Source organism: Haplochromis burtoni, unplaced genomic scaffold, assembly GCF_018398535.1.
Source record: "Haplochromis burtoni strain Fernald_Lab_line unplaced genomic scaffold, NCSU_Asbu1 Contig_139, whole genome shotgun sequence".
In the NCBI taxonomy this organism is placed as follows: domain Eukaryota; kingdom Metazoa; phylum Chordata; class Actinopteri; order Cichliformes; family Cichlidae; genus Haplochromis; species Haplochromis burtoni.
Genome location: NW_024582500.1, coordinates 1,490,492 through 1,515,923, shown reverse-complemented (window position 1 = coordinate 1,515,923; position 25,432 = coordinate 1,490,492). Strand labels below are relative to the sequence as shown.

The window sequence follows — 25,432 nt, the reverse complement described above, 5'->3', positions numbered from 1 at the left end:
CGACCGAATGCTGTTTCTCTCACAGTGATTTGCCCCCAGTCTGTGTTGTCATGCGGGTCGCAGACTCTTCACACATATGGACACACAAGTAATTTCACTTTGTTACTCATAGTTACTGTCACGAATAATGACACATTTTATAACTTGGAATGGGTGAACAGTGGAAACAGTGTCAAACATAAGGCCAGGGGGCCAGAATCGGCCAGGCAAAGACTCCAGTCCGGTCAACTGGACAGCTCAAATGTGAAGAAGTGTCTACAGGGAGTGCAGCATTATTAGGCAAGTTGTATTTTTGAGGAATAATTTTATTATTGAACAACAACCATGTTCTCAATGAACCCAAAAAACTCATTAATATCAAAGCTGAATGTTTTGGAAGTAGTTTTTAGTTTGTTTTTAGTTTTAGCTATTTTAGGGGGATATCTGTGTGTGCAGGTGACTATTACTGTGCATAATTATTAGGCAACTTAACAAAAAACAAATATATACCCATTTCAATTATTTATTTTTACCAGTGAAACCAATATAACATCTCCACATTCACAAATATACATTTCTGACATTCAAAAACAAAACAAAAACAAATCAGCGACCAATATAGCCACCTTTCTTTGCAAGGACACTCAAAAGCCTGCCATCCATGGATTCTGTCAGTGTTTTGATCTGTTCACCATCAACATTGCGTGCAGCAGCAACCACAGCCTCCCAGACACTGTTCAGAGAGGTGTACTGTTTTCCCTCCTTGTAAATCTCACATTTGATGATGGACCACAGGTTCTCAATGGGGTTCAGATCAGGTGAACAAGGAGGCCATGTCATTAGTTTTTCTTCTTTTATACCCTTTCTTGCCAGCCACGCTGTGGAGTACTTGGACGCGTGTGATGGAGCATTGTCCTGCATGAAAATCATGTTTTTCTTGAAGGATGCAGACTTCTTCCTGTACCACTGCTTGAAGAAGGTGTCTTCCAGAAACTGGCAGTAGGACTGGGAGTTGAGCTTGACTCCATCCTCAACCCGAAAAGGCCCCACAAGCTCATCTTTGATGATACCAGCCCAAACCAGTACTCCACCTCCACCTTGCTGGCGTCTGAGTCGGACTGGAGCTCTCTGCCCTTTACCAATCCAGCCACGGGCCCATCCATCTGGCCCATCAAGACTCACTCTCATTTCATCAGTCCATAAAACCTTAGAAAAACTCAGTCTTGAGATATTTCTTGGCCCAGTCTTGACGTTTCAGCTTGTGTGTCTTGTTCAGTGGTGGTCGTCTTTCAGCCTTTCTTACCTTGGCCATGTCTCTGAGTATTGCACACCTTGTGCTTTTGGGCACTCCAGTGATGTTGCAGCTCTGAAATATGGCCAAACTGGTGGCAAGTGGCATCTTGGCAGCTGCACGCTTGACTTTTCTCAGTTCATGGGCAGTTATTTTGCGCCTTGGTTTTTCCACACGCTTCTTGCGACCCTGTTGACTATTTTGAATGAAACGCTTGATTGTTCGATGATCACGCTTCAGAAGCTTTGCAATTTTGAGACTGCTGCATCCCTCTGCAAGATATCTCACTATTTTTGACTTTTCTGAGCCTGTCAAGTCCTTCTTTTGACCCATTTTGCCAAAGGAAAGGACGTTGCCTAATAATTATGCACACCTGATATAGGGTGTTGATGTCATTAGACCACACCCCTTCTCATTACAGAGATGCACATCACCTAATATGCTTAATTGGTAGTAGGCTTTCGAGCCTATACAGCTTGGAGTAAGACAACATGCATGAAGAGGATGATGTGGACAAAATACTCATTTGCCTAATAATTCTGCACTCCCTGTAATGAAAGTTGTACAGTTTACAATTACAGGACAGTATGAGCAATGAAAGCTCTTTCTGTGATTATACACATTTATCATGTTGTTTTACTTGTCTGGCCAACCTAATAAACCAATTATTGATTTTTCAAAACCTGACTTTATTTCAAAACCCAGTAGAACTTTGTCTCTTTTGCTTTATCTATAATAAACAGAATAGCTACAGCAACTATAAATACAAATATGTTGGGATAGCAAGTGAACTAACTATAAGGCACAACTTAAACTGTTAAATAGTCATATAGGTGGATGAAATGAAAGGGTTAAAAGAGTGGACAGTGGAGGTAGCACAAATCCAACCAACAAACAAATTCTTTTTCAATACAGATAATAAAAATCCCAAAAAACAATCTCTGCAATAGTAACAAGTTATTAATTAACCTGTTTTAGTGAAATATTTGTAAGTATTGATAACACACAGCTAGCATAACAAAAATAGGCTAAGAGTCCAAATTGCAGTCTAAAAATACATGTATAAAATTGTTACTATTAGCTAGCCTACAAGGATCAGCTGTTAGCTAATGGCTACATATAGTAGTTCAAACAAATAGGCTATTTAGAAAGATTGACTAAACTACTGAAATCAGGCACTTCTTCATAAGAAATAGCAAAAGCTAAAGAGGCCAAATTAAAATCCTGGTTAAAGGATTTCATTAGTGTGCTGCTACTGTGTGACGTTTCAGGTGCAAAAGTCCATGGAAGTAGTTTGAGCTCCCATATATTGCATGCTTCTTTCACATCCTCATTAATGGATGATGTGGAATCCTGCGCATCCTCCTTCCAGCCCACCAATGGGGAGCACCTATTTGGTAATTATTAGCCTCTGTTGCGGCACTTCATTCTCTCGCACCGGCAGTAGGCGGTACAGGAAAGGGCACAGAGACAAGAAAAATGTGGAGCGAATCCGGTCTCCTCCGAGGTCGGTGGACACCAGCGAAGAGGCACCCCGTGTGATGCTGCTGCTGCAACACCTCTGGAGGCGATGCGGGAAACGCGGCGCAGCAGGCACTAAAGAATAAGCGAGGCGGTCAAGCCTATAGGAGGAGCAGAGCAGACAGACTACTACAACAGCTGCTGATGGGGAAGCGCTGATTGAAGGAGAGAGAGAGAGAGAGAGAGAGAGAGAGAGAGAGAGAGAGAGCAGAAAGAAGCTAAAGAGAAGGAGGAGGGGAGAGAGAGCCGACCAGCACGGGAATTTAGTGATTGGACCCGCGATCTTCCAGTTTCGCCGACTGGAGACCCCAAAGCCTCCTGTCGCTGTTTGGAAAGAAAGCAACAAAAACCAAACCTTGCTGGTCATGGATCCTCGTGCAGGTTAGCCCCTATTTTTCCTCCCGTTACCTCTCTGTTTTTTCCTTCTGATGAGACAAATAAGTGTGAGTTTCATGGGTTTTTTTCGGTGATGGGGAGAGTGAGGGAAAGGTGGAGAAGAGGGATGGGATAATAGGGGGTGGCCCGTTTATTGTAATAGGCTGAATTGGAACGCAGTGGAAGCTTTTACACAATGGGACTGATACTGCAGGAAACATGCCTCTCTATGAGCCTCTTTTATTTACCAGCCTATGTGGTGTTTTTGAGCATGCCGAGTTGTTTTTTTCTTTCTTTCCTTATTGGAATTTTTACCAAAAAATTAATTAGTTATTCTTGTTTAATATTAAATAGTTGCACCTTGCACCCCCCTCATCCCCCGCCAAATGAACCAGAGATTGTCCCGCTGCTTGATTTAGTGTTTGCTGTAATGCTCTCTGTATGCAGTGAGGTGAAGACTTTTCCCGTGTCTGGCCTTATGGGGAATCCTTGACCTCAGTGTTGTTTCTGTGTTATTTATTGATTCTGTGATGCCCTTTTTATTCTGTTCTTTGTCTCCTTCTGGGTGGGTGTGTGGTAGCTCTCAACAGTAAAGTGACGGCAAGGCTCCTCGTTTCTCTCCTGCTTCTTTGCAGATGTCAAAACAGGTAAAGAGATTTAATAATAATAATAATAATAATAATAATAATAATAATAATAATAAAGTTTAACAGTTATATATAGCTTTTTTTCCCAAAAAGTAAATGGATTCATGACACTAAAGGTACTTTTTCTAATTACTCAACACCTGCCAGCACGCTGAGATGTTTGCGGTTGTGCCATTTGTAAATACCAATGTGCACACCGATAGAATGATACCAACGCATGTATTGGTATCTGATCGATAGTAGTGGGATAGGATCGATACTTTGCTTCTGTTCTCTAAGTTCAGTATTTAACCCACTGAATTGTGTCAAATTAATTACTTTTTGGAAATGGAAAAATATACCTCAACCATCTCTTATTGCGACTTGACTGTCATGTCTATTTTTTATGATCTATAGAACAGAAGTTGACTGAAAGTGCATCAGGGACAGGCACATTTATGTTCCCGGTCTCCAAAAAACCTGGTTTTAAAATACATGAAAAGCTGAAAAGTGTGTTTTTCTGTGTTAACTCTTTATTTTGGAAAGTAAAAATCACACTGCTCTAGTGGTCATTAAAATGTGTTAGAATTTACAAATTTATTATCTATCTCATAAATCAAGATTTACTAGTATCCCCTACATAAGCTGCTTTTATATGCTAAAAGTATTGCTATTGGTATCGGCTTTGGCAATACTGGCCCTGTATTTACCAAGTAAGCAACTATTGAATTCAGAATCAGAACAGAATCTGATACTAAGTGACTCACTACACTATCGTATGGTAGAAGTTGGTATTAAACCCAAGTACAACTTTTTATCTCTATAACGAAATACATATTTTGAACACAACGCTATAGCAGTTGTTACTTCACATTTTTTCGATATTGTGTTCATTTTGGAAGGTTTTGAACTTTTTTAAAAGGCTAAGTTCAGTTTTGCTTTGCGGTCAAAAGCATTGTGACAGATTTTTACGCCTCTATTTGCAGGTGACTCAAAGCAACTTCGAATTTTTAGATCCCGCTCCCTTTGACTGATTGCATATCCGAGCTGTTCTGTGCTCTAATGCCGCTTAAGCAGGAAGATCTGTCAGCAGTCCACTCTCATCCAAGTCGATCAAACCCCGTTTATGACCTTTTGTGCGTTTCCCTCTCTTCGCCGCTTGCCGTTCTTTGTAAAAAGATCCTCCATGCTGCCTCGCTCCCCCGCTGTATTTAAAGGAAGAACTCATTTGTTTGTATTTGGATCACATGTCAAACCCTTAATTACCTCTACTGGTAGATTTGAGGCAGCGCTTGTGTTTAATAATTAATCGCAACAAGCCTGCCGTTAATGCGGCAAGCCAATTAATTACAACAATTGTGTTGTGTTGTGTTTCTGAGGTCTGCTTCCTTTTGTTTCCTTCCTCTCTCAGTCTCTGCCAGTCATCCCCAGAAGCTGAGAAGGAGGTGGGCACCAACGACAACAGCACAGTCTTCACCAGAATCCTGGATGGGCTCCTGGACGGTTACGACAACAGGCTTCGGCCAGGGCTCGGAGGTTCGCTTCCAGCTATTTTGTGTTTTTCTTTTTTTTTTCTTTTTGAAAGGAACATTTAGTAGTCTTAGTACAATAGTGCCACATTTGAACCTCCCACTGTGCTAACCTTCTAACCCTACTTTGGCCAGGGGAAGCCTGGTTTCCTGCTGTGATTTCATGCTCTGATTCATTGGAGAACGCTGGGAGACTGGCAGGTACACGGGGGTTGAAACTGTGCAAGCAGATGTGGAATTTGCTCCCGTGTCAGCCGAGGTGAAGGTGCACGCATGCAGTTGTCAGGTGCTTTTGTTTCCTGTGTTCCCCGCGAATGCATATGGCTGTCTCTTTTTCAAGCGAATCAATCAAGCCATCCTCAACACGGCCTCGATTCTGTGTGCTGAGGTGTTTTTATTCACTTCTCACCCTGGCAACAGGAGATAACCTTGAGAGGCAACAAATTGCCATTCAGAGATGGAGATGCTTGAAATGAAAGCTTTTGATTTTTCCTTTCTGCAGTCGTGCTGTTTCCCGTTGAATTTCTGCAAGCTCCTGACACTGGTCTGGTTAGGCTTGTTGGTCACGTATATACACTACTTGTTCCACGTGAGAAGGAAAGAAGGGCTTTTTTGTATTTTTGTTTTCATGCCACATGCCTGATGTGTCATTGCAAAAGCCCGTCCTCTCTCACATCCTGGTAACGGTTGCTACCTTTGACAAGAGGGCCTATAAATATATATTCAGGCTTTCATTCAACAAGCTACTCTGCACAGAGTGACCAAGCCCAGCTTCCCCTGGTCCACATTGGTATTCAGAGAGTTTTGTGATTTTGGAACAAATGAAAGAAACAAGTTGCCTGTTTTTCCTCAACATCTTTAGAAGGAATCCACTGACAGAGAAATCATGAATCCAGGTTGCTTTGTGTGGTTCGTGTTGAGTGACCACACTGAAGCCATAGAGAGGGGCATAGGGAGGTGGGTTCAAATGCTGACACTATTGTTAAATATTGATTTAATTGATCCTAACCATTTGCATATATTAACATTAAATCCGAGCATTATTTGCTTCACAATGTTATACCTTTAAGATGTAAAACTAGTGATTTGTATATTCATAGAAAATTATTTTTGTAATCAGGGCATCTGAATGAATTTATGTCCGTTATGATATAGAAACTGGACAGTGGTTGGACAAAATAGTATATAAGCTGAATTACACAACAATAGGAAGAACTGATTTCATCAGTAATTGATTAACCTCATAACATCCACCAAGTCCACCTATATAGGGTTAGGGTTAGGCTGCACTTTAGCCACATTCTGTGCAATCAAATTACACGCATTTATTATAAGATTTTCACTTGGGTGTGCCAAATCTGGGAAATATATCACCTGGTAATGGTAGGCATCAACCTATTGGCAAATAATATGATAACTGCCAATAAGAAATAAATAATAAGCAAAAAGTCACGTGTCATAAACAAGCAGAAAAAGTAAATCATATTAACTAATGGATAATTTGCTGTTGTAAAGATTGTTATCAGCAGTGATGCCATAGACTTCCTGTCTTGTTTGAGTAGTTAATAAATGCTAGAAAGTCCCGCATTAGGAGTTATGAAGAAATAATAATGAGCAGCTCATTAATTATGACGTCCTTCCTGATGGGTTGTTCACTTGTGTCCCTTTTTGTGAAGAGCTGCCTCTTCAGTGTCTCTCTTTAACCTCCAAACCCTGTTTCCATCTGTTCTCTCTCAACAGAGAATGTCACAGAGATCAAGACAAACATTTTTGTCACCAGCTTTGGCCCCGTGTCTGACACGGAGATGGTGAGTTCATCCACAGCAAACACTACAGAGAGAGATTGGCTAAGGTGGACAAACACACATACAAGCGTCTCCAAAGCCCATCCAGGCAACTGTCGGTATTTTTAGATGGAAACATATATTTACATTTTATGAGACGACTACTGCTTTCTGGCTCCTGCTGTTCTCTGGAAGTGAGCTCATGTCCTAGTTGTGTCTTTGAAGATTGGCTCCTTTTGGCTACTTGGACACGAGGCAAAATTCATGTGGGTGATTTAAACTTTTAATGCAGCGTGACTGGCCCGTATGGAGCACAAAGAGTGCCAAAATGAAGTGAATAACTACATCATTAAATAATGAATGAAATGTGTCGTTAACTCATTCAAATGGGAAATCAATCAATCAATAATTTATTAACTGCATAAATAATTTATTGAATACATAAATAATCAAAATATTGATTCACTTTATTTAAGAAAAAGAAAAACATATTTAATTATTTCATGGCTGTAGTGCTGCAGTGCGTCACCAAATAATTGAAACTGTTACTGCAGCTTGTCAGCAGACTGTAACATCTGCTGCTTTTGTTTTCATTCGAAATGCATTCTGGGATACCTAGCTGTTCCGAGTCCATTGCATCAGTCATTATCTGGGATTGATCTGTCTTGACTGGCTGTGCAGGGCAACCAATCAGATGATAGGGTCTGCTGACAAGCTGCAGTGACGGTTTAAATGACTTCATGTTGCACCACAGCACAGCAACCATGAAATAATTAAATGGGTTTTCTTTAAATGATGCATTAAGCATATATTTAATTATTAATTTAAATATTTATTTCCAATTGTACTTAATGAATCGCTTCTACAGATAGTATGATGTTTGTTCCCGAACTCCTCAAACACAGCTGCTTCAGTTTTGATGAAACGGTCATTAAACTATTTACTCCGAATAAAGACTACAATTTTTTTCTGTGTATTTAAATATAGAAACTGTGTGATCGAGGCGTGAATGGACCTCACTTTTATGCATCCAAATCGAATGGAAAGCTTGCACGTTCAAAAGCACGTCAGACGAACATTTTAACGGTCACCAGTGGGTTTCACTTTTAAGAACTGGGATGTTTTTAGTTTTGTATGTGCCGTGCCTTTAATATTCTGCACCATTAATATGGGTGAAAGACGTCACAGCGCACAGTGGAGATTGGAGAATCTTTTGAGACATTTACAAGCAAAGAACCATGAGCAGCATAAAAGGGCGCAAGTCGCAGTGAACAGAACAGAACGGTGTGGCCGTTCTTTTGAGATAAAGTACTGCTTTACCTTTGTAGTCATTTCTGTGTTTCATTTCTTTCTATGTTTACTATTAAAAGTCCCCATTATTAATATTAATGTGAAGGTTAAGGTTGTGCCCATTCCTCTTTTAGTGGCTGTTTAAAGGTGTAGTTTTAACCACTGTTCAAAATCATATTTAGAAGTAATTTACAAGAAATTACTCTATTTATGCTTGTGGTTTATTGGTAGATCGGCATTTAGAAATAATGCCAAAGACATGTATAAGAATCAGTGTAACTAGCTGATAGATGGATGATATTAGCCGTACTGTGTACAGGATGGGGATGTCTTTTCTTATTAGTTAGAAATTCCTATTGCATTTCTAATGTTAGTGATTAAGTATGATTTCTTTACAATTCTCAGCTATAACTATACCAAGTTTTAGGCTCTTTAATGATGTATTCTTTTATTTCCTTTTGGCACTCTTGTCGGTCCATAGACTTATTCCAACTTGTCTGAAATGAATCATCTCTTTATTAATCCTACGAACTATAAGGTTCTACCTAGATAGTAGAAAGCATTAAATCTCCCCTTTCATTAAATCTCCCGTTACACCCTGCTCCATCCCTGGCACGCTTTTGACACAGCAGTGATCAGACTTGCTACTTTGTCAGAGGAGCATGATTGATTGATTAATTGCGGCAGGAGACCTGAATGTTTCTACAGTCCATAAAAGCTTATATGTGAGCCCGATAACGCCGTTATCATTCAGCGGGCTGGCATGTTGTTTTAGTGTCTTGCTCGTTTGTTTTTCCGAGCTCAAAGCGAGTTGATATTTCACACATGAGCAAACTCAAGATGGATTTAAACGCCGCCGTGTTTAATCACAATCGCTGAAAAGTCTTCATCGATTTATGAGGACATACAGGAGGATCTGTTTTCCCTTTAGCTTGTCCTTTATGTCACATTTTGAACGTGAGAAAAGAAACCTTTATTCAGTTTATTTAGGTTTTGTGCAGGGGAAAAAAAATCACACTGATGACGTAGAATCTGAAAAACTGACAAAATGGGTGTATTAAATATGATACTTTGCTTTGAGAGGTTAAAAACACACAGCCAGAGGAAGATCTGTTCCCTTTAGCATCCTCAGTGATAAAGTAATCATTGAGCTGACACACTAGTACACAAGCCAGTTGCACGTGATTACTCACAGCACAGCGCACGGCTAAATCTTCTCATATTTTTTCCTTTTTAATCCCGTTTAATAATGCAAACTGCACCTGTTAACACTGTGATGTTTCTTTTTTTAAATTGTTCCCCACAGGTTTGTAATCAGGGGATAAAGAATGTAACCGTTTTAACAGACATGCATCTGAAACTATTTTTTTTATTTCCAAAAAAGGACTTTTTGCTTCTCTACAAAATCCAGGGTTAGACTTCCAAGCTAGGTTTGAGGTCATTGGCGACGACGACGTTAACCTCAGGTTGACATCCACCAGGTCACTCGTGACCAGTCTAGGTTTAGGGTTGGGTTTCGTTTGACTCACATACCAAACAGGCGGATTTCATATGCAGTGTCAAACATGCATGATACTAACCTAACCCAAGACAAGTGGTTTAGTAGCTGGTGGATGTTTTGAGGTTAAGAAGGTTGATTTTATATTTTCTACATGTTTCGTTTGGGCGCTTCTTCACTTAAAACCCAACCAGGATCTTTTTCCCCTTTGCTGTTCGCCTTAGGAGTACACCATAGACGTGTTCTTCCGTCAGAGCTGGAAGGATGAGCGCCTGTGCTTCAAAGGGCCCATGGAGATGCTGCCATTAAACAACCTGCTGGCCAGCAACATCTGGACCCCAGATACTTTCTTTCTTAACGGCAAGAAGTCTATAGCTCACAACATGACCACGCCCAACAAGCTGCTGAGGCTCAAGGATGACGGCACCTTGCTTTACACAATGAGGTATGATGGATTCCCTGTATAACGAGCCGTGACTAAGAACAAATGATCAAAAAACCGTACAGAGCCGTACAGAGGCTCAAGGTTTCTCAGGATTCTGAAGTGAACCTCATAGTTATCTGTCCTTCATCATTTACTGAATACTAGACCAGACAACAGCAGCAAGGCCAATATTACACAATAAAGCTTTGAATGTAGAAAAATTGATATGCGACTCAGCCTGCAGGAGAATACTGACATCCAGTGGACAATGAGAGGTACGATTCCTCATAGAGATAGTTCATACCAGCAGTAAGCCTATTTAAACACTTTTATTCCTTTAATTTTTTTTCCCTTTTGCTAATGCTGAGAGTCACGGACCAAATCTCTTTTCAGGGAAATCATTCATTATGAAAAAGCGTCCTTGTTGTGAACTCGTTTTTGGCAGTAATTTACTGGTAAGTTGGAGCCAGAAAGGAAGGAAAAGTAGGCCAACAGAGACCTCCAAAAGGGTGATCGCTATGCGCTAAACCACTAGCAGATATGGATAAACACCAGTGTAGTCTAAGCTTTAAAAATGAGGAAAGAAAGCGTAGTGAAAGCACCCCTACGACAGAGAAATTATCATGTTCCTGTTAGCAGGTCACAGAGTGACCTTTCGACCAGTACATTAAAATAATTCTGTGCTCATTCTCAGAAGTCACTGCAGCTGCAGGTCTTAAACAGAGACTCCATCACGGATGAGAGCACTTCATCTGATAGCAACGACACCCGCAGGGGGAGTAACGCAGCACGGAGGGCAGATTATCTGTATGCAGCCGCCGGTGACATATATACGTTTCCAAAAGAGGACACATTCACACGTAACACACATGAACCACCTCAAGAGCACACACACACTGCGGGTGTGAAGCAGGTTGTAAGATCTAACATGATGCTAACCTCAGAGCTTAATAAGTAAAGGGTTGTGTGACTGGTTCATCTCTGTAAGTGTGAAGTGATGGAAATGTATGGACACGTACATTTATGTTCAAATGGAAAAAAATGTAACTGTGCGAGTGTGTTGTTGAATCTAAAAATGGCATCAGATCCTCTGTCACAGTAGAAAAGAAGCAGCAGTAGGCCTGCTTTTAATCGTGTGATTGTAACTGAACGGTTGTCGTTACCAGCAGTACTTAACCATGTGCAGGTTTCCATATTATACACACACACACACACACACACACACACACACACACACACACACACACACACACACACCACACCACACACACACACCACCACCGAAAACACAGATCAGGTACTTTAGGTAACAGCTAACTGCAATAGCTAGCTAGCTGGACACCTATCTATCTATCTAGCTCTCCATCTATCCAGATAGAGAGCTAGATAGATAGATTGTTCTGGCCTCTATTAACTTTAAATATGTTTTTTAATGGTGGTTGACAAACAGCTTCTACAATAAGTAGATTGCCCTCATTTTCTTGTGGCTCTTTTGTCATTGCATATCAGCAAGCACTTGGAGCCAGGAAGGAAAATAAATATATATATAGTCACAGAAACTAGTCAATTGTTTAAGAGCTTTAGTCTCTATTGGAACATTACAAAATCATGAAAATCCTCTTGCTAAACATGCCCAAAATATAAACGGAGGTCAGAGTGTGTACAAGTAGCTCAGGATTCAGATACTTAGATAGCACTCAGTTTCAGACTGTTTGCTTTTGAAGTCATGGCCTGCACCAAGGCCAATTATAACATAAATAATATTGAATATTGTACACAGTATGTGGAGTTATGAGTTATTCACATCTTCTTGCACTCTCAGTGTATTGAACATGTCAGTCCCCATGTATACAGCAGATTAACACACTCAATAAACAGAGGTGCAGACATACTGCCGTTCACATAACTGCACATTATAAGACATTTACACACGCCCCGCATTTTTTCTTCAGCAACATGCATGGGTGTCAATGGAAGCTCATCAGTTTTCTCCTCTAAATGCAATTGCGCACCGCATCATTTGAAAAGCATTACTCAGCGGAGAAGCGGCCGGGTTTACAGAGCAAATTTCAATGCATTTGTCTCCATGGATAATTCTTAAAATGCCACGTCTGTCAGCACACCGCAAACTTAATGCATTATTATCATTATAGCCAGATACCAGATAGGCTGCTACATCAGCTGTATGGAAGCTCTGTATTACTCACGCAGGGAGTGCATTGCACACCATTGTCATTAGGTACAGCTCAGTTGCCATTATCATTTGTGCTGATGTGATGCTATTGCCTATAGACTCTCTGACTAATCATTTGAACATAACACCACACTCACTAATATGTTATATGAATTGTAATGGCAGGTTCTTATCAAACTGTATTTTTTACGTTTTAACACTTTCAACTGTTCTTCCTTTGTTATTTTTCACACCTTATATTGATTATATAACTATGAAACACTCTCAGAATTATGGGTACAGTGAAAGTCCCTGTCCATCCGTCCACATTGATGTTACCCGCAGGGCTAATTAGTGGACCTCAAAGTATCTATATGTACTTTTCTGATGGCCAGAAAGTAAATATGTGGTCCCAAACTGTAAAATTGAAATATTTCTACCATTTCCTCTGGCGTTTAACATCCACCAGAGTGCTGAGGCACTTAGGGTTATGGCTGAGGTCACATGTTTATGAAGGGGCATAGTTTAAAAATGTAATGATTTTATTGTTTCTACTAAATTGTCACCAGCTGTTTAAAACTGGTCTCTGTTATATATAAAACAGGGCACAATAAGTACCCCCTGCCAAGGGTATGATGACAGTACCTTAGAGGGTACCCTCCCCAGTGGTTTATGTATAAATAAATCTGACTTACATAATTTTGCCAGTAAATAAACTAGTACTGTGGTACTAGAGTGAGGGACTATATTAAATCTCCAAAAAGTTGATTCTGTTCATCTGGACGTAGCGTTTTGTGGGAGAAACGTTTCGTCACTCATCCAAGTGACTTCTTCAGTCTCAGCTGACTGCAGGTTTCCCCAACCTTATAAACAGTACATTTGCATAATGACTGAAACCATCCCACTGAAGGAACAATGGGCTGGGAGGTCAGTTCCTTAATCTTAATTATGCAAATTCTCATGACCATTGATCAACAACCACTGACCAAAACCCACTGATCAAAGACCAATGATTAATGGCCATGAGTACCATTCGGAGACAGTTGGGGAATGGCTGCAATCACAGCATTGTACGATGGCCACTTAAAGCCACGCGTCGCACAGAAGCAGACCAACACATGGCCGCTCACACGGCGATGGGAAATCGAACGTTTCTGGTACGCCTGAGCTTGCAGAAAAGTTGGAGAAGTCGGACAACGTATATTAAAGTATTTCATTAGCTTCTATGGTTAAAATAGTTCAGATAGCCTCTTTCAGTGTCAAATTCTGAGTTTTTACTCCTTCTATCAAGAAAAACTTTTAGCCGAACAAGATTTTTCTGTTCCCAGTACAAAGGCAGACTAGCCCACAAACATCCGACAGTTGCTGGTGAGGTTTCAGGAGAGTTAGCAGGTTCTTCGGGTTACCCCCCCTTGTAGGATATACAAGAAGTTTTCAAAATGTGCCTTTTAGTGTGACAAGACTGTTGGTGTGGCATTGCGTCTTGGTGGTTAATACAGCATAAAGCTCCTGGACTCTCTGGCTCTGTTGTCCGACTTCTCCAACTTTTCTGCAAGCTCAGGCGTACCAGAAACTTTAGATTTCCCATCGCTATGTGAGCGGCCATGTGTTGGTCTGCTTCTGTGCGACGCGTGGCTTTAAGTTCAACCCCATGCCTGCCTTTAAGGCATACAGGAGTCAGTCTAATCCGTTATTTAAACTAGATCCGCAATGAGATGCCTGGCTTTTGACTTTTAAAGGCACCGAGTTAGACTCTGCTCTCTTTACAGCCATCCTGGCTAATGGGGCTACATGAATAATTAGAACATGGTATAATAGCCGACAGCCATGTTCTCATTTATTTATCCCAAAGACACTCTTTCCTCTTCCGCGCAGAGAACCCTCGAGCTGTGTCGACACAGTTGGATGGTACTGCACTGATGTGGAAAGCAAACCGAGCCCCCACCCCCACCGCCACGAAACATTCGCCTTCGCTAGGCCCAGAAGTGCAGAAGTGGCCTCCTGTCCCACTCTGTTCTGCTTCGTTCACCTTAATGATATAATTGGGAAACCTCCTGCAGTCGCCGCATACTGTACAGGCAGGGGGTACTGGAGCGTAAAACAAAAACACGTCCCGTGTGGATTGCGCGCCATCCTCAGTGACACATTTGTCAGAAAGATTATAATAGAGTTCAGTTAAGAGGAAAAATAGCTGCTACTCTGTGACTAATGTTGAGGTATGCATGAGCGGCTAAAGCAGAAAACAAGTAAAACGAGTCATTTCATCTAAACGTATGTTTGTGTGCACTTAGTTTATCCTTCATTCAGCTCATTAACCTCATTGTAGTCACATCACCGCTGTGCTGTTATTATTTGTCATCACGCAAAGAGTGGAACTACCCAGAGGGATTTGATTTAATCTGGGACAGATAGCTAAAAAAATAATTATGTTTTGTGTGTTGTTGGTTTTTATGCCTGATTTAATTAATCTGGCTGCTCTTTCAGGGCACAGAGAGGTGTCGTCACAGCGGTTGAAGTGATAACGCCATGTCTCGGATGACTGTGAATACCCAATAACAAATAAAACATTAAAAAAAACTGTCGTTATGTTAATTGAGGATTTAAAATGAGTGGAAGGTGACTGATGAACATCATCAAATCATGCTAATGCTCTCATTTGTTTATAATAAAAATGTGTTTGCCTTAAGGTCAGTTCAGAAGAAAACAAAACTGAAGCAACCTCAGTTTTTTTTTTTCTTTTGGTGGGGGAACAACCAAGCCCTCTGACCACCAGGTGGCAGTATTGTCACTTGTGTGCTAAGGGAGAGTTGCTGGATTTGCAAGTGATGAGAGTACACCACCATTTTACTGTTATGTGATTAATTTCCTGGCAATTTCACCTACTGATAGCACTGATTAAAAAACAATAAATATCTCAAACAATGTGTGTTTTCAGGTCCCTTCTATTCTGTATCTCTCCCTTTATGATAGATAGCTGAGTAAAAGATGTGATGCACCCCATGTTACACTATAAGTGACTTACTGTGTTATATATGTTTTGTCTTAGATTGACCATATCAGCAGAATGCCCCATGCAGCTGGAGGATTTTCCCATGGATGCCCACGCCTGCCCTCTCAAATTTGGCAGCTGTGAGTAAAAAAACAAAAACAAAAAAACCCTCCTGTGAATGTCGATCCCTATATTTATTTTCCTGTCTGCTAATCCCAGCTACTATGATACAGAGTGGAGATTTTCCAGTCCAATGCAGCGTTTTATACAAAAGTTTAATCTCAATTTAAAAAAACAAAAATAGGCTCTGTTTATTTTGGGGATAATTAATTCACTCATTATTGAGATTATCAAGATTGCTGAGTTTGCAATCCACGATTTTTTTTTCTTAAAGCAAGACTGTAAGTCTTTTATTGAGCACAAGACTTTGGCATTTTCCATTATACCATACTTGTCACTTTTGTCTGCAAAGTTTTTTGTCTGCAAAAATAAACTAAATGCAAAACTTTTAGATGTATTAAGTATTATCTTTAGGTGCAATGTAGAGCTAAATGCTGAACTTCCACAGTACATGGAAAGTAAGTTTTGGCATACTAGACATCTTAGCAAAGAACCAGTTGTATCTTGACTTTTTTATACTTTCTTGCGAATGGTAAATGGTAAATGGCCTGTATTTGTATAGCGATTTTAATAGTCCCTAAGGACCCCAAAGCGCTTTACACTACATTCAGTCATTCACCCATTCACACACACATTCACACACTGGTGAAGGCAAGCTACATTGTAGCCACAGCTGCCCTGGGGCGCACTGACAGAGGCGCCCTAAAAAATAATTTGTTTCCATTTCTTTAGTTTAATCAATAGAAAATGCAAAAGGTAACACAGTTTGATGTATAAAAGACCATTTTTGATTCAATAAGGTGATTCCTAAAAGACTATAAAGTAAAAATGTGGTATATCTCAGCATGGTGTGCAGTGTGTCCTTAACACATTTGAGGAAACTGGACAAATGGAGGAACAAGAAAAACTGGAAGGAAAAGTCAGCAGCATACAAACAGTTTTGTAGAGTCATGAATCCCTAATTTAATATGTTTGCTTCAAGTTGTTGTCCGTATGTACAGAGGTGTTCAGGATTAAGCTACAATAGTCAGTGTCTACAGCCATCTGTAAAATATACTGGTGCTTCTGTCATGGTTTGGGGCTGCAGTGAGGCAGTAAAAGCGTACCGAGATAGAAAATCACTCAGTGGAACACTATCAGTCATTGATTGGCCTCCTCAGAGTCCGCACCTGAGCATTGTGGAAGCATTGCAGGATCAATTGACAGAAAATGTAACATAAGGCAACTAATATCTTAAGATGAGCTTTGAATGTCCCTCAAGAAGCCTGGAGAGCTATTCTTAAGGATGTCCTCAAAGACATTAGAAGAAGACGTTCTTAAGAAAGCTCAGGATATGTTTAAAAATAATAACGGTCTTTCCAAATATATATATATATATCTATATATTCGTATCAATATTGAACCGTTCGATACAGTGCTTTCGGTTCGGTACGCATATGTATCGAACAATACAAAATTTTTAATTTATTTTATCAACTTTCTTCTGACGATGCTGTCTGTGTCTGAGCGCTCAGTGGATCTGCGCTCGACAGTGCAGCCTGGCGAGTAGTCGAATGCAGATTCACTGAGCGCAGGGCAAGCTAGCGAGACAGACCAAATTCATGGGCTGCATCCTCCTGAGGCCGCATTTGTAGACCGATTACATCACAGCGACGCGCCGAAGGCTGTCCAAATTCGTAGGCTGTGTCCCAATTCAGGGTCTGCACGCTTGAAGTACCGCATTTTAAGTGCGGTTACGTCACCGCCACGGACGACGGCTGTCTCAATTCGAAGTGTACTTCAAATGCATACTCCAAATGCGCCGTCGATTTCCCCAAATATCAAGCGTGGTCCGAGTGCACGCTTCGTGGTCCCATTATATCCCACAATTCATAGCGCGGCGGTGGGTGTGGATAATTTTGCCGCAAAATACGGCAGAAGGGAGCGGCCGAAGAGTGAACTGTCAAAAGTAAGTACTGAATATGATGTCACTTATTTATGTGCGAATGTTTAATAATGAAGAACATTAAAACATTGCTGTTGGCCACATGTCGGCAAAGTTGTGTGACATTAGTGATGTTTGTACTTTCAGCGTACTTGGTTTTAAAGCCTCTTACTTCAAATTTATATATCGACCTTAACTACAAGAATTGATATTTATATATATATATATATATTATGTATATATATATGTATATATATATATATATATGATATATATGTAGTAGTAGTATATAGTATATATATATATATATATATATATATATATATATATTATATATATATATATATGTGTGTGTATATGTGTGTATATATGTATCTGATGTATATATATGTATATATATATATATATATTGTGTGTGTATATGTAGTATGAGTGTATATATATATATATATATATATATGTATATATATATATATATATAATACATAAATATATATAATATATATATAATATATATATAAATATATATATATATATATATATAATTAATTAGTATTTTTATTTATTTAATTGTTTTATAAGCCTTACATGTATATATATATATCATAATAATCTGACAATACTATAATATTGGCCATATTATATTTACATTACCACAGTGAGATGATTTAGTCTCATGAACAACATTAACTAATTGTTATTTACTAACTAATCTTAAATGACTGTTCAGCACAGAAATGAAGCCCAACAATCATGTTTTACAGTCCTGTGGTCTCAGCCTCAGATACTCAACTAATCAAAGTGATGTCATGACAAAAATGAATGACCAACAAAACATTTTTCTTCTTCATTTATGTCACATCTCCTTTCTCCTTCATGTATGTCACGTTTCTCGCAGTTAGTATCATGGTTGCTAGGCAACCTGAACAGCGCGACGAAGGCTAGACCGTTCCCTTTCACAACCTCTCACTTCCGCACTTCTCGTACGCACCGTATGTAGTACGCGTAGTGCGCGTACTTCAAGCGTGCAGACCCTGAATTGGGAAACAGCCGTAGACTCCTTCGAATGCAGCCGACAAATGCTTCCTCCTTTTCCCTGAATTTGAAGGATGGGTCAGGTGTGTCCTTCGTGGCCTACCATATCCCAGAATTCATAGCGCGGCCCAGCCAAACTCCAGTTTCCAACAATGGCGGCCACTACGAAGTTGTAAAATTACTCTTACTAATCTTTCTGGGTCACAAAATAAACTTTTAACATATTTTCAGGTGAGAAAGTACCTGTGTAAACATCAAATATGTGCTCGGTTTATCGAGATATCGCATATTTGCAAAAGTGCTTCGACGTTTTCGGAGACGTCTGCTACCCACCAGCTCAATAGCTAGTCGGGAGCTCGAGGGTCACTGAAGCCACCGAGAACGGCACAACTCCCGGTACATCATTTACAGATCACCGCAGACTTTCGCTACTCAGGTTAAACGTAATATATAAGTCACTTAGACAACCTAAAAATGTTATTGTTTGGCTTTTTCGGTGTTTTATTTGTTCGTGAGTCAGTCGGTTTGGCTGAGATTAAAGTTTTTAGATTAGATTAGATAAAATAAAACTTTATTAATCCCTCGGGTGGTTTTCACACAGCTGAATAATTGTCAAACAGAAAACTGATTAAACAGAAGTATGAGACAGTCGAGAATTTACGCCAGTGTCCTGTTATATTTTAGATAGCAAGGAGCAGACGGACGAGTTTATTAAACTCCACCAAGACAGCAGTGACGCTAATCAGAAGGTGACGCTAATCAGAAGGCTAGACCGTCCAATTTCCCCAGCTGTTTACTTCCGGCCTACCCTGAGGACCCGGCCTTTGCGGTACATGGGCCGGGTCCTCAGGAGGATGCAGCCCATGAATTTGGACACGACCAGAAGTTAAGCTCTCCTTGCAACATGGCAAATTGAACCTCCCCCACCCTCATTCAGATCTGGCGTTTGGAATTATTTTGGTTTTCATGTGACGTATGACCCTGAAGGTAAGCGCGTCATGGACTAAAGTAAAACAGTATGTTGGATGTGCCACGCAATGCTCAATTACATGGGTGGGAACTAGTGTGTTAGCGCAGTTAGCTCGTTAACGTGTTGGCCGTCTAGCCCCATGCACGGGGCGATCGGGGTAGCTCGTTAACGGAGATTTGCCGTGTTGTGGCGTTAAGGTCATTTCAACGAGATTAACGCTGACAGCACTAGTGGGAACACAACGAATATGACTGCACATTTACGCCGACATCATCCTAGTGCAAAGACAAGTGGAAGCAGACAAAAACAACAAGCACGCATGCTACAAACTTTACCCGAGTCATTTAGACAGCCGTTAGCACATGATTCTCCTTATGGGGACCTGATATGTTTAATATGCTGCTGAGAATATAGCCCAGAAGAAGCGTATAGTATAGCTTTTATTTTGGAAAGAGCCATTTCTCTGTAATAAACTCTCTTTTCCAAAGATGAGTGATTTCTCGATCAGATAGATTTACTTTGTTGTTTCAGCAACATTAAATTTAAAAACTGTACTTTTGAGTTAAAATATATATTTATAATTTTAATAAATGACAAATTAAAAAGCATGAACATTTTTTTGTATCGAAAAAATATCGAACCGTGACACCAAAGTATCGAACTGAACCGAACCGTGAATTTTGTGTATCGTTGCACCCCTAATATATATATATATATATATATATTATAATATATATATATATGATATTATTTCCATGTGTTTGTGGTGGACATGGGTGTGTGGCTGTGTGTGTGTGTAAAGAAATGAGGGATGGCTCTAGACATACATTTGCACTGCACCCTATATGTAATTATTATTTAGCTATAATAAGCTAAATGCTATACTACAGTTGTTTAGCAGTTTGTTAGAACATCAAATCAAGAAAACTCAAAGTCAGTGAAAAGACTCAAGCATATCAGTTACATAGCTGAAGACCTACTAAAGATGTACCTAAACTTTATGTTTTAGCTTTCTGAGTCTATATTTATGGCTCTGTATCGACTATTAAAAACTTCAGAAGGGAAGAGATTACCGAAGTCCTCCTACGCTTAATTAGGTTAATGACTGGAAGGGTTGTCCCCAATGCCCTCTTAACTTGACGCCTTGTCTGTGTGCCCTCCCAGCAAGGACGCATATAGAAACTTGAGTGGCCCTGTGGGTATTTAAAGACAGAGCTGGCCAAATGCCACACCTAAGGAGCCTGTTGCACTAAAAGGATGAGACTCCTGGATTTTCAGTGAGATGCAGCCCGCCCACATTCACCACGTAAAAGAAGCACAATGGATTGCAATCCAATTATGGAAGCTGCTGGGCTTTCCCATGGCAAAATCTAACCTTTCCCCCTGCACTACCCCACAGGTAAACGGTGTCAGTGTGCAATAACAACAGGCAAAGGTGCTCTTTCATCGTTCCATGTCATTATAACTACACAATGCATTGCTAGATCTAAAAAAAGAAAGTTTCTGATGTTTCCTGTTTTTACCATCACATTCATTTTAATGAGCTAATCATCAACGAACTAATGTTCTCTCGGTTTGTTTTCAGTTGCAGCTACCAGAAGCTTTAGTTAAAGCCATCACCAGCTCGCAAACTAGCTTTCACTTGATCTTGTCATCTTGCTATCTGGTTTTATCTGTAACAGAGTGCAGTAGGTGGATATTAGATATCTCAGTAACCTAAAGCTTTACCTTTGCTTGTCGTAAAAAGTCTAGATTTCAACTGAGTCATTTTTACCTGATAAAGTCTGTAAGTATTTTGCTTTGTAAAGCAAATAGCAACAACTTCAATCACTATTTTCCAATTGGATTAATGCATGACAAGCACAGTCCTGGGTCATAGTCATGAAAGTCTTAAACCTATTTTCTATAGGCCTCTATATCCTCTCCCTTTGTAACATTGTAATGATTTGTCATGCTATTAAAGCATGGAGGTTTACTGTACACTAAGTCGTCCTGGGTAAAGGGTAACTAATCCCTTACTCTGACCTACTAATTTAGCTTCTGTACGGCCTTAAGCTCTACAGTTCTCAAGTATACACTAAGGATATACACTAAGAGGAGTAATACTAATCAGTAATCAGTGGGCTTATAGTCTATTTTTTTATGTAGTACTTCCCAATTCAGTTAAGTTCACCAGCACTATATGACTTCAAAACAGTTTAAACAAGTCTGCAGAATTATATACTGGAGACCATTAAAGACAATAGAGCTATAAAAAGATACATGATGAACTGACTAAAAAAACAAGACAGTTCTGACAGTCATATAGCATCTGCACCAAGGGCAACAGAGACAGAAGAACAATTGCCAAAGAAAACTACTTTCTGCAAAATTGCTGTGTGATTACCATAATTGACGGCTCTGTGATAGAAAAAAAGGCCAGTCATTTGGAACTTTGCAAAGCTGGTGTTTATGGATAGGCGGGTGTTTAGAAATTCCTCGTTCCATGAAACGGGGCATAAAAATGCAGATGATGATGTGAGGTGCACAAAACCTGAGCCCCAGAGCGGTGGGAAAAACAATCAAGCGTGGTCTAACGACTTAGCCTTCCTTCCCTTCAACCCACAATGATCCCACTGAATGGCAGTGAATCATTTTATGATTGTTCTCCTTCTTTGAGCCTTTATATATTCTAAGATATGAATCTCTGAATTATTTCTGTAATCCCACCAATCAGAGCTCAACTTCGCCTACTCTGTAATGACAGCCTGTTGAGCCAAAGTTTGACCCTGACCTCTGGACTGCCACCACCATTCATGTGATGTTACTTGTCATTTACTCAAACACCTATAATTACACTTCGCAAGCAATATTTTGTAGTCACGACAGTTTCTGACTACATGTTGCTATACTTGTCTAGATATAGGCAGTAAAACAATTCCTTCCTTTTTGTTGGTGCCAGGTCTCACATAAGCCCATATGGTGCAAATAAATCTCACACCAAATAAGGGGAGGCATCAAATTGGAAAAATCGACTAGGCTAAATATCAGCCTTGTTCCACATTTCAGCAATGGAAATCAGAGCACTCAAAGTAAAGTAAAGCATGCAGATCTCAGGATCCATGGGTGTGCTGCCAAACTGCATTTACACATTGGCGACTTAATTCATTATTCAATCAATTATGTTAGACATGGAAATAGGATCAGCCAGGTCCTAATGGCAAATCAAAGTCTTTTTTTATTGTTGCAACAAATACAAAGAGAGATGATTTACACGAGCAGTGATAATCTTATTAACCAATAATTTCCGGTATAGTTTTCATCAAGGACCTTTTTTCAGACCAAAACAAGGCAATAACTAACTAAAAACTAATTCACGAGAAAAAAAACCTATGATGAAAAGTACTGACCCTTTCATCAGCAAATAAACGAGATGAAAATATTCTGGAGAGATGAGATTCAAGTTGATGCTCAAGTTGGTCTGCCTCATGTTAGAGGCCAGTTGTACTGCTCTATCAACAAGGAGCTGGTGCTTTTTGCCCTCTGTTTGTATTTCTAATGCCTTTCTGACTTGTGCTTATGTGTTGGCTCATGTGCCTACTCAGCTTGGTGGCTACAATGCCAGAGAGGAACGTTCATGTTTAGAAAAAGTAGGTAATTGGGTGGTCGTTTGATGGTGAAGGTCGTTCATGACTAGGATTGTTCTTTCCTGTCTACATGTGCAACCTCTGTAGGGTCCAGGTATCATCTCATGCTACCAATAGAGAAATCGACCCTAGTCAAATCAAAAACTAGTGAACAGTCAGAAAGAAGGAGGAAGGAAAAAATGCCAGTAGCCTCGAGCTGTTTGGGGGTTGTGTCATTGTTGCCGCTTTGGTGCACCAGTGGTTCATTTCATTAACACCAAAGCAATTTAAACTGATTAACACCCCCCCTCTCCCTCTTAACTGACCAGATCTTTATCCCCATAAGTTTAACTGACTTGATGCTATACTCTGACAGGATAGAGTTAACCTCAGTGCATGTCTACAATCATCTGTAAAACATGGTGGAGTCTCTTTCATGGTTTGGAGCTGTATTTCAGGCAGTGGTGTTGGGGATGTTTCCAAAATTGATGCAATTGCGAACAGAACAGTTCCATCAGATTTTGCTCCACCATGCTATACCACCTGGAAAGCTTCTGTTTGGCAGCAGCTTCAGTTTTCAGCATGACAATGATCGCAAACACACTGTCAATGCAGTAACAGCATAATTGGATAGATGAACACACAATAGAACACTATCAGGATGGATTGGCCTCCCCAGAAATCGTCATGACAGAGAACAGAAGAAAAGGCAGCAGAGAAGCCTGGAGAACTATTTCTGAAGACTACCTGAAGAAATTACAAGAAATCTTGTCTAAGGAACTTTAGGCTATATTGAAGAATAAAGGTGGTGATGTCAGCTGTGGACTTTCAAACTTGTTTAGACCTTATAAGCTGTATACTGTACATTTCAAGAAATTGCTGCACCTATTTCCCATTTCCCTAGCTAAATATGCAGAACAACGGGTTGCTCAAGGCTCTTGCATAGTATTGCTTATATACCTTATATGTACTGCAGGTGATAGCTGAAACAGTCAACGACAGCACAAATGGGCTAGCTGACAGTGAGAACCAATAGGTTAAACATCTAGCTAGCTAACTCCATAACAATTCAAGTATCTTTTTAAAACAACCATAAAGGAGCTCTTTATGAGACAGAAAGCCTACATGTATGATAACTCACCACGCCTGAGCTGCTAATATCTGCCTAGCCTGTGCATCCAGCTACAGAGAATTTTCAACTAGTTTTCACCAGAAATAAACTTAAGTAACATAATTGATGGAATTAACATGCTCCTCAACCTTTAAATGCTCAGTTACTACAGTATGCGGCAAGTATTGCTTTTATTTGACGTGTATGCCCTACTGAATATTGATTTGTCAGTAACTTGTAAGGGAAAACACACTTTGCCTTTTGAAATCGTCTGCTTTTACTTTCTTTAATAATTCAGACAGCTGCACTTAGAGTGTGTGGAACTGCAGTAATTTATGACTCCGACTGAGCTGTAGCTGCTTTTGCTTCACCCATAAGGAAAGAGCAGCAAAGCGTTAAGCGTAAAGTGTTTAGAAGTTGGCAGAGGTGCACTGTGTTTTCTGCCAAAGTGTTTAGCTTTTCCTCTGCCTAATGAAATTCACCAGTAATCCCTTATCGCAATCTAACTACCCTCCAATTAAAGGTCTCGGCCTTTGGCCTGACCATGCCCAATTTTAAACACTACATACAGTCTGGAGCACTACCCATCTGCCAAGTGAACACCTAGAATGGAAATACTCAGGTCAAGATGTGATTTGACGGCCTACTGTTATGCAACAACAAGCCAGGCTTTCAGTTGTGTTTGTGATAGTCAGCATAATAAGTTGTTTTAATGGAATTTCAGCTCTTCTTGTGTTGTATTAATAGATTTAATGTGCATAATTGTCTTTTTCATGCCTCCAGAAATCTCTTGATGAGGGAACAACACTTGGCTGCACCAATTTCACCGTGCACGCCTCTTTAAAAGTTGTTTATCACTGCCAAAGAACTAATCACTGCTTTCTGTCCCCAGTATGAAATATGCAGCCTTTGGAAAGCATCAAAAGTAAAGAATAAATGCAAAATGAAGGTGTCTAGTGTAATTGGGCCCTCCTCCCTCATTATTTTTCCTCTCTGCAGATAATTCCTCTCCCTGTCTCCCACCTTAAACTTTCTGCTTCTCAAATGCTTTCCATAGTATTCGCCAATCTTTTCCAAATCTTGACATGACCATGATTAAGTTTTTGTTTTCTCTCTTTTCCTTTCACCATTTTCTCCTCCTCAAAGTTGTTGTTAGTTTTTTTTGTTTTGTGTTTTTTTTTTTTTTTT

The 25,432-nt window shown here is 39.9% G+C and overlaps 2 protein-coding genes across 3 annotated transcripts in view; one reads left to right on the top strand and one right to left on the bottom strand.

Moving 5' to 3' along the window:
• LOC102311362 (gamma-aminobutyric acid receptor subunit beta-3) overlaps positions 1-25,432 on the bottom strand; it is an 86,712-nt gene that overhangs the window by 51,662 nt on the left and 9,618 nt on the right. The window lies entirely within an intron of this gene.
• The window catches only part of LOC102311059 (gamma-aminobutyric acid receptor subunit alpha-5), a 44,228-nt gene continuing 21,305 nt past the window's right edge, over positions 2,510-25,432 (top strand). The window contains exons 1-6 of the mRNA XM_005949409.3: positions 2,510-3,172; positions 3,747-3,813; positions 5,204-5,328; positions 7,062-7,129; positions 10,118-10,338; positions 15,537-15,619. Coding sequence (XP_005949471.1) covers positions 3,157-3,172; positions 3,747-3,813; positions 5,204-5,328; positions 7,062-7,129; positions 10,118-10,338; positions 15,537-15,619 — 580 coding nt within the window. The 5' untranslated portion in view covers positions 2,510-3,156. The remainder of the gene's footprint in view (positions 3,173-3,746; positions 3,814-5,203; positions 5,329-7,061; positions 7,130-10,117; positions 10,339-15,536; positions 15,620-25,432) is intronic.